Below are 9,725 nucleotides of genomic sequence, written 5' to 3'. Positions count from 1 at the left end.
GATGATATTGTCACCCCTCTGCAGTACGCCTTCGCCCCCTGATGATGTGAACAGTGGGCAACTTTAAAGCTTTTTCATGTCAAATCACGTTAACAGGTGGCGAATGAGTACGGCAGAGGGGGTGAAAATATCATTTCCCAATATAAATAGAATACCTTCCAAACCTAAAAGTAGCCCCACCTACCAAATCCGGCCCCATCTTTGTAACTACTTGTCTTTCTCACCAACTCGGTCAAAAAGATCGAGTCAATTGGTCTTCCCACTTAATCCATTCACGTATAAATACCTCTCCTTCTTTCACTCTTTCAATTAACTCCCCACAACAACAATCAACCAAAACCAAACACAACCGAACCAAAAACCCATCTCTCTCTTCTTCTTCTTCTTCTCTTTGTAGAAATCACAGCTACCCAAATGGGCCGTTCTCCTTGCTGTGAGAAAACCCACACCAACAAAGGTGCCTGGACTAAAGAGGAAGACCAGCGCCTCATTTCCTACATTAGAGCTCATGGAGAAGGCTGTTGGAGATCTCTCCCCAAAGCTGCAGGTTTCATCTCTTCTCACTTCTCCTATATCAGAGATGTTCTAACACATTTTTGAGTCTCACTGGTTTCAATCCTTTGTGGATTTTTCCTTATCTTATCAGATTTTAGTACTAATATTTTTCCATCTCTAACATCTTTTTTTTTCGTCTTATTGGTGTCAATCCTTTGTGGGTTTTTTCTTATCTCATCAGATTTTAGTCCTTATATTTTTCCACCTCTTTTCCATTCTCCTATGTCAGGGAGACAGGGACCTTTTTTGGTCTTATTGGTGTCAATCGTTTGTGGGTTTTTCCTTGTATCATCAGATTTTTGTACTTAAATTTTTTTTTATCTCTTTTTCCTTCTCAAATATCAGACAATCTCAAACCTTTATCTTAGTCCTATTGGTGTCAATCCTTTGCTGGGTTTTTTCTCATCACATCTGATTTTAGTACTTATATTTTTCCATCTCTTTCCCTTTCTCCTATAGCAGAGATTCTGACACCTTTTTTAGTCTTATTTGTGTCAATCCTTTGTGGGTTTTTTTTCGTATCCCAACAGCTTTAAGATAGTACTTATGTTTTTCTATCTCAATGGTTGTGGGTTATTGCTTATTTTATCACACCTATTTGTGTCATACTTGATTTAGAAGACTAAAACCTCTGTGGTTTATTTCTTATTTTTTGTTCTCTCTCTATTGTTTTCTAGGCTTGCTTCGATGTGGCAAGAGTTGCAGGCTAAGATGGATAAACTACCTCCGGCCTGATCTCAAAAGAGGCAATTTCACTAATGAGGAAGACGAGCTCATCATCAAACTCCACAGCTTACTTGGAAACAAGTAAGCTTTGCTCTTCTTCTGCACTTCCTTACAAAAAACTTTTCCGTCATGAGAAGAGCCAATATATTCCAAATCACTCTTGTTAGAGAAAAAGCTTTCACCTAGCCTAATTCTTAGAACTTGAATCTTAGGCGCATTGTTGAAGTCTCCTATTGACGGTAGTTGGGACCTACAATCATGCAAGGAACTTAAGCAACACTATGTCCAATTTTTATAGCCACATTGTCAGAAAAAACTTTCACAGGGCCAAATTCTTTAACCTTGAATCTTGCTTATAGGCACATTGTAGATGTGGCGTATTGGAGGTAGTTGGAGCCTTACAATTATGCAAGGGACTTACGCAACACTGTTTCCTAGATTTAACCTAGCCAAACTCAATTTGTATCTGTAATTTAGTTTGCACAATCAATCATGATTAGTACACTTGCGGCACATTGTAGATCTCCTAGGAAATTTCGGCGGAGTCATTTGGCCGCTCGCTTTGGCAGGAGAGAAAAGCCTTCAGCAGATTTTGTCTTATCATTTAATTTAGGTGGCTGTTCTCTCCTTCAAAAATGAGCTTTGGAATAGCTTTCCACGAAATGGCCTAGCAATTCCCTTTCTGTTTGGTTGCAAAAAGTAGGGAAGACGGCTGAGCATTTCTAGGAATATGAAATACCAAATGTTGTTTGGTTGTCATTTTTTAGCTCAAATCCCATTGGACTTCTAGACATGGAAGAGACATAATTATTAGCTTTTGGCTTAGGTGGTGCCTATGTGGCGGGATTGTCCCCTCCCCTACTTTTCCAATGCCAAACCTTGTTTTTGGTAAATTTTAGAGGGAAGAAGAGTAGAATATGAAATGCCATGTGTAATCATTACTTTTTTCTCTCTTTTTCTCTCTTCTACTATTTATTTTGTTAATGACACCCCTCCATTCTCCCACATGCTTTGACATCTAACCAAACACACTACCAAAATTCCCCAAAATTCCCTCTAATCTTCTCAGACAAGTCTACACATATCCCACCCTTGTCATCTCCTTGTTGACTACTACTTCCACTAAAATCTCATCTAACCAAACAGAGCCTTTGGAAAGCCATTTTGTGGCTCACTTTTGCAAAGAGAACAGCCACACCGGACTCACTTTTTAGCGACTCACTTTTTAGCGGATTTTGTCTTATTCATTTAATTCAGGCTGTTCTCTCTTTTAATAGTAAACCGCGAAATAAATTTTAAGAAGCCACATGTACGACGAACCCAAAAACAGGGGCCACACATGAGGGGGAGTGTTGAAATATAAATGATTAAATAACACAACTCTAATAGCTTAAGCTTTTGGCGTATCTGGTTGTTTTCACATTAAATTTTGCATTTTTTGTGCTTTAGATGGTCTCTAATAGCCGGAAGGTTGCCTGGAAGAACAGACAACGAGATCAAGAACTACTGGAACACCCACATCAAACGAAAGCTTCTTAGCCGAGGGCTCAACCCTTATACCAATCGCCCCATGGGCGAGTCCTTTTCCCCTAGTTTGAATTCTTCCCCACAAGTAATCTCAACAACGCCCGAACCAGAAATCTTAGCTTTCTCATTGCCAAATAACTCCACTACCACCACCAACAGAAAGCCGGTTGATTCTGTGGAAGAGGCAAACAGCAGAGACACGAGCAAAGACGAACAAATCTATCCAGAAATCAATCTCGATCTCTCCATAAGCCTCCCATTCCAATCTGAGCCTCTATCCGAAAATTCAGGCAAATCTAAGAAGAAAACAGCAATAACATCTCAGCTCTTCACTACAGCCATTTGTTTGTGTTGCCATTTAGGTTTTCAGAGCAATGAGTCTTGCACTTGCCAGAGAATACCCAGCTCCAACTTTCTCAGATATTACAGACCAATGGATTCTGACCTCTCTTTGTATTGATAATACCTTTTATAGTTATCCAATGAGAAAATAGGACTATATATATATATATATATATATATATATATATATATATATATTTTTTTTTTTTTTTTATTTTTTTTTTTTTTTTTTTTTTTTTTTATGATAGGTAATTGTATTCAAAATATAAGATTTCAGATTCACATCAGTGGGGAGAGAAGAGCCCGAGTAAACTGAGGCTGGAGTAAACTGAGTCCTTTTACACATTTTTGCTCTCCAAACTTTTCCAGAAAATTCCTGAAATTCAAACAGCGCCTTAGGGCAACTATTCCTTGAACAGATTTTTGGTGAAGGGGCTATTTGGATACATGGATTTTAGAATCCAGGTTTTAGTTTGAAAGCAGTGTAAAATTCTGGATTTTTCAATCCATTATTCTAGATTTTAAGTAAGAAATCCAGGTTTTCGAAATCTCTCCCCCATCCCGAGATTTCTAAAACCTAAAGACAGGACCCCTCTCTCGCTCGATGGAAAGATGGGCGAGAAATCAGAAAATGACCGGTCTCCTTCAAGAAGCATGAATACACTATATAAGTTCTTCCTTTTCCTCTTTCTAAAGAACAATTAATTGTGTCTATTCAACATTCACCAATGATTTCTAAGCAAACACCGAACTGCACCATGAAAATTTGAATTGAAAGTCAGAAGTTTGAACTGACAAAAGCAATCATCTTTACAAAAGACTTGGGCCCTGTTCGTTTAAGATTATGCCAATCGATTGTGAGTCCAAAACCAATTATTGGACTCAAATTTATGTTTCATTTTGAGTCCAATAATTGGTTTTGGAATCACACTGGGTTGGGATAATCTCAAACGAACAAGGTGGTACGGCCTAGCTATGCGTACCTTTCCTATCTTGAAAATCAAGGAAATAGGGAGAAAAGGGAAGATGAGTTTAGGGCTGCTTCGAGGGAGCCCAATGCCTCCGAGAGATTCACACGGTTGTGAAAGAATTGGCTGTCAAGATGCTTTTTTTTCTTATTCCGTTGCTTCTAAAATAAACATGCATACACACCTTCACTTTCCAAATATCACATATGTCTAAACCTAGCCTAACAACTCACTTTAGAATCCTTCTAACTTTAGAATCCTATATTAGCAATACTACTAATTTATTAAACATACCAAACAGTAAGTTTCTAAAATAACAATACTACTAACTTAATAAACATAACCAGCAGCAAGTTTCTAATTACTCTTTTTTCTCCTTAATGAGATCTCGTAACAATCCTCCCCTCTTAAATTTCGCCCTTGTCCTCAAGGTCAAGATCCGGAAATTGATTTTTGATAAAATCAGAACCCTCCCAAGTTACATCAGCCGGCGAGAGTCCTTGCCAATAGATTAGAACTTCTTTCTTTCTTCGTTGCACTCGTCGGTCCAGATTGGATTGAGGTCTTGGCAGTAGCTTCTCATCCTCTTCTGTCACTGATGGGAGTTGATGTTGAACATTTACCTTTGTTCCAATATGCTTCTTTAGGAGTGAGACATGGAAGACCGGCGAGAATCCGTCGGCAACTCCAACTTGTAAGCGACAGCTCCGATTCGTTGCAAAACCTTAAATGGCCCAAAATACTTGGGAGAGAGCTTCTGATTCGTCCTCATAGACAGAGACTTGCCTATATGGTTGTAGCTTCAAATGTACCCAATCACCAACAGAAAACTCCCTCTCTCTATGCTTAGAGTCATAGATACGCTTCATCCTTGCTTGTGCCTCCTGATTTTCTCTCTCAATTCCCTGACAATCTCATCCCTATTCAATAATTCTTGTTCAGCAGCAGCCACCTTAGCTGCTCCAGGTACATAAGCCAAGAGCTTAGGAGGGTTCCGTCCATACACCACTTCAAACGGTGTCCTTCCAATGGTTGAATGCCAACTGGTGTTGTAACAAAATTCGGCCCACTTGGCCCAATTCTTGGGTTGAGAACTTGTAAAGCAACAAAGGTACATCTCAACCGTTCGATTCACCACTTCACTTTGACCATCCGTTTGAGGATGATAAGCTGAACTAAAATTAAAACTTGTGCCGTTCAATCGGAACAACTCTTGCCAAAAGATGCTTATAAAGGCCGGATCCCTATCACATACTATGGATATGGGCATGCCATGCAATCGAAATATTTGATCAAAGAAGACCAGAGCAACTCCTACGGCCGTATATGGATGAGATATGTAAGTAAAATGTGCGTATTATGATAATCGACCTACAACAACAAATATAGTAGATTTTCCTTTCGAAATAGGCAAGCCATCAATAAAATCCATCTCAATGTCTTCCCATACCTGGGTTGGCACTGGTAATGGTTGTAGAAGACCAGCTGGGGAGAGATGTTCCACTTTGTGATCCTGGCACGTGTCACAATCCTTGATAAACTTCTTGATTTGTTGTCGCATGCCCTCCCAATAAAAAGTTGACCGGATTCTATGGAGAGATTTGGCAAGTCCTTCATGTGGGCTGCCATGAAATTGACTGATAATATCTTCAACTAGCTGAGAATCCTTGGCCAAATAAATTTTTTCTTTAAAGAATATAATCCCATCTTGAAATTTTCATGGACCCACGGCTTCTCCATCCACTACCAACTGCACTAGCTTCTTTAGAGTGGGATTTGTTTGTATTTCTTCTTTAATTGCCTCCAACCAATTTGGTATAGGATGAGATAGAGCTACCAATTCTCCTGTACCTTCACTTTTTTCGTCTCTTCTAGAAAGTGAATCAGCAACTATGTTTTCTTTTCCCCTTCTTATATCCAATGATAAAATCAAATCCCATCAGTTTATAAAGCCATCTTTGTTGTTCAGACGTGGAGATCTTCTGGGTCCACAAATGTTTGAGGCTTTGTTGATCAGTCCGTACCATGAATTGCCTTCCCAAAAGATAAGGTCTCCATTTTTTAACAGCAAGAACAAGTGCCAATATCTCTTTCTCATATGTTGAAAGCAAGAGATGTTTTCCTTGAAGGGCATGACTAAAAAGAGCAATTGGCCTTTCTTGCATCAAAATGGCCCCCACTCCTGAACCTGATGCATCACACTCCACTATAAAAGCTTTTGTAAAATCAGGAAGAGCAAGCACTGGTGCACATGTCATCTCCTCCTTGAGCCGCTGGAATGCTGCCTCGGCAAGAGGGCTCCACAAGAAGGAATCCTTCTTAAGCATCTCCGTGAGAGGGCCGGTTATTTTACCAAAATCCTTGATAAATTTTCGGTAATAGCCAGTCAACCCAAGAAAACCACGCAAGGCTTTAGGTGATTGGGGCTTCGGCCAGCCCGCCATAGATGCTATTTTGTCAGGGTCTACGGCAACACCAGCATGAGAGATGATGTGGCCTAGGTACTTAACTTCCCCTTGGCCAAACTGACATTTTTCAAGCTTTACAAACAATTGGTGAGTCTTCAGGAGAGAAAAAGTACTTTCCAAATGTCGGACATGTTCGAGCCACGATTTGCTATAAACTAAAATATCATCAAAAAACACAAGAATAAATTGTCTCAAATGATTTTTAAATACCTCATTCATGAGAGCTTGAAACATCGAGGGTGTGAGACCAAAAGGCATCACCAAAAATTCATAATGGCCTTGATGAGTTCTACAGGCCGTCTTACTGATGTCAGCGGGATGCACCCTAACTTGATGGTAGCCAGAGCGTAGATCTAGCTTTGAAAAAAATCGTGCACCATTCAACTCATCTAAGAGCTCATCAATCACAGGAATAGGAAACTCATCCTTGATTTTGATTTTATTCAAAGCCCTGTAGTCAACACACATCCTCCATGAGCCGTCATGTTTCTTGACCAAAAGAACTGCAGATGAATAAGGACTATTGCTGGGACGTATCACCCCAGTTGATAGCAACTCGGTCACGATCTTTTCAATTTCTGACTTTTGGTAATGTGGATACCTATATGGTGGAACACAAACTGGTCCGTGCCCTTGCAGGAGTGGAATCTTGTGGTCTTGCGCACGTTGTGGGGGAAGACCCTTAGGCTCTGCCAACACCTCCTTGTACTTCTCAAGAAGTCCTTGCACTTGCGAATGGATGGATGAGTTAGCCGGCTGTTCTTGTGGGGTCCCCAGGGAGTACAGTTGCAACAAAGCTCCTTCTTTTTTCTTCCTAACCACACGCTCCATATGAAGGTCACTAACAATTTTATTCCCAGGAATAGATAACCCTTGTATCACCACTTATTTAACATTAACATGAAATTTCATCTGTAATTTAGAAAAATCCCAGACAATATGTCCCAGTGTACGTAGCCACTGAGTCCCTAAAACCACATCATAGCCTTCAAGTGGTAATAAATAAAAATCAACATAAACAGGAACTCCTTGAAGATTAAGTTGGACATTGGTACATTTACCTGGGCTTGCTAACTTCTCGCCAGACGCCACTACAACCTCAAATCAACCACCTAAAATAGGTTGCAATCCCACCTTCTTGGCTAGCTTCTCACTCACAAATTGTGAGTACTACCAGAATCAATCAAAACCGTTACAGCTACATGTCCAAGGCTACCACTAACTCGCATTGTTTCTGGTGCGCGAGCCCCGGTAATGGCATGAAAAGAGATTTCAGGCCTTTCCGCTGATTGGTCATTGTTAGAAGGTGTATTGCATAGCCTAAGGGCATAGTGGTCTTTGTATGTTCTCTTTATATATAAATACTAAAGTAAGGGGGCGTAAACCCTAACTTCTTCCTTTTCTCTCTAATCTCTTCTCCTCTCAACATGGTATCAGAGCCCTAGGGGTTTTTGTGCCCTAGGGACCATTGGAGAAGCTCCCCTTCTCCTTCTTCTCTCCTCCCTCCCTCCATCACGCTCCTCCTTTTTCTCCTTCTTCTCGTCCACCCTTCCCACTCGCCCCAGCCAATTTTTTTTTTTTTCCACCCCTGCTCCTCCTCCTCCTCCCTCGCTCTCTCTCTCTTCCACCCCAATCTCTTCCTCTTTCTTCCCATTTTCACCCCTCCCTTCCTTTCCTTCATTAAAACCCTCATTTTTCCCTACTAATCCCATTTCCTATCCCTCATGAAACCTTAAATCCCTAACCCTCCCACCCTAAGTTCTAACCCTCTTTCTCTCTATGGTCTAAATTTCTTCCGCCCCTCTTTTCTTCTTCGCTCCGCGACTCCGACCTTTCATCTTCTCCATTTATGCCCTAGAGGCCCTATTATGTCTTTTTTTTCTCCTCTCCTTCGTCGGAGTCGCGCCATATTCTCTCACCACACATAGTGGTCTCTTTATGCCCTAGAGGCCTTCTCATTTCTCTTGTCCCTTACTTTGACGTCGTGTGTTGTCTATTTTGCCTTCGTTCCTTTTATGGATCCTCCTATTGTAGACAATCCCTCTCTCGGGCAAACCTCTTCTTCTTCTACCCCTATTTTCCATTCATCGGGTGATGCCTCCTTCCTCCCGATGATCACGGTCAAGCTTGATAGTTCTAATTACATGAATTGGAAAGTGGCGGTGGAAGTTTATCTCATTGACAAAAGGAAGGTCTACACCATACGTCGTGACCCTCCTGCGGCTTTGGATCCCACTTATGAGCAGTGGGAAACGGATGATGCTCATATCCGTAGTTTACTCTGGCAGAGTATAATCCCACAGATTTCAGGGACTATGATGCAGCTTCCGACTGCAAAGAGGATTTGGGATCATACTGCGGTTATATTTTCAGGCGTTGGTAACCTCTCCCGTATTAGTGCCACATATTCTGCGTGGATGCATCTTCGGCGTGGTGACACCCCTCTTTCTACATACTATGGTCAGTTCGTCTCTCACTGTCAGCAGCTTGACATTTTTCTGCCCTTGACGACAGACTTAGCCGTCGCCGCTCGGCAGCGGGATCAGCTTCGAGTTGTTCAGTTTCTCGAGACCTTGGGCCCCGAGTTTATGTTTTTTCGCCAGCAGATTTATGGTTCTGGCACTATGCCTTCCCTCGAGGAGGTCTATCAGCGGGCACAACAGTGTCTAGGTGGAGCCTCTCTTACTCCTGCTGTTTTTTATGGGCATGCTACCGCGGCATATGCAGTAGGAGATCGTCCTGCCCGTGGTGGTGGGATGTTTGGCTGAGGCCGTGGCCGTGACTCTAGCCGTGGCGGACGTACCATGGGTACAGATTTCTCTAGTGGCAAGGGATATGGTGGCCGACCTCGTCCATATTGTACACATTGCCGGCGCGAGGGCCACCGTGATGAGACCTGTTATGTGCTACATCCTGAGCGTCGTCCCCCGCCGCCATCTCAGTTCGAGCGATCAGCGCACCTTTCTACTCTAGACGACTCTGATCCTCGAGCATCTTCCTCCGGCTCCAGCCCAGTTGTACCGTCTTTCACTCAGGCCGACTATGATGAGCTCCAGCGCCTACGCTTGGCCGCCTATCCTCCCAGTGCTGGCTTTGCACAGCCAGGTAGCACTCCTGCCTCTCTTCTCAGTAGCTCGAG

At 42.0% G+C, this 9,725-nt stretch overlaps 2 protein-coding genes across 2 annotated transcripts; both read left to right on the top strand.

The window, feature by feature from the left end:
- Positions 1-321: 321 nt before the first annotated feature.
- On the top strand, positions 322-3,299 carry LOC143879446 (myb-related protein 308-like). Its single transcript, XM_077381868.1, has 3 exons — positions 322-547; positions 1,233-1,362; positions 2,731-3,299. Exons 1-3 carry the CDS (start codon positions 415-417, stop codon positions 3,266-3,268), a joined length of 801 nt encoding a protein of 266 aa, XP_077237983.1. The 5' UTR covers positions 322-414; the 3' UTR covers positions 3,269-3,299.
- A 5,302-nt stretch (positions 3,300-8,601) lies between these two features.
- Positions 8,602-9,354, top strand: LOC143888620 (uncharacterized). The gene has a single exon (XM_077393061.1). The coding sequence runs from the start codon at positions 8,602-8,604 to the stop codon at positions 9,352-9,354; it is 753 nt and encodes a 250-aa protein (XP_077249176.1).
- Positions 9,355-9,725: the final 371 nt, after the last annotated feature.

The sequence above is a fragment of the Tasmannia lanceolata genome, unplaced genomic scaffold (assembly GCF_043159265.1).
Source record: "Tasmannia lanceolata isolate RefF3 unplaced genomic scaffold, GAP_Taslan_0.1 ptg000002l, whole genome shotgun sequence".
Classification (NCBI taxonomy): domain Eukaryota; kingdom Viridiplantae; phylum Streptophyta; class Magnoliopsida; order Canellales; family Winteraceae; genus Tasmannia; species Tasmannia lanceolata.
The sequence above is the reverse complement of the archived record's forward strand: the minus strand, read 5'-3'. Positions and strand labels throughout refer to the sequence as shown.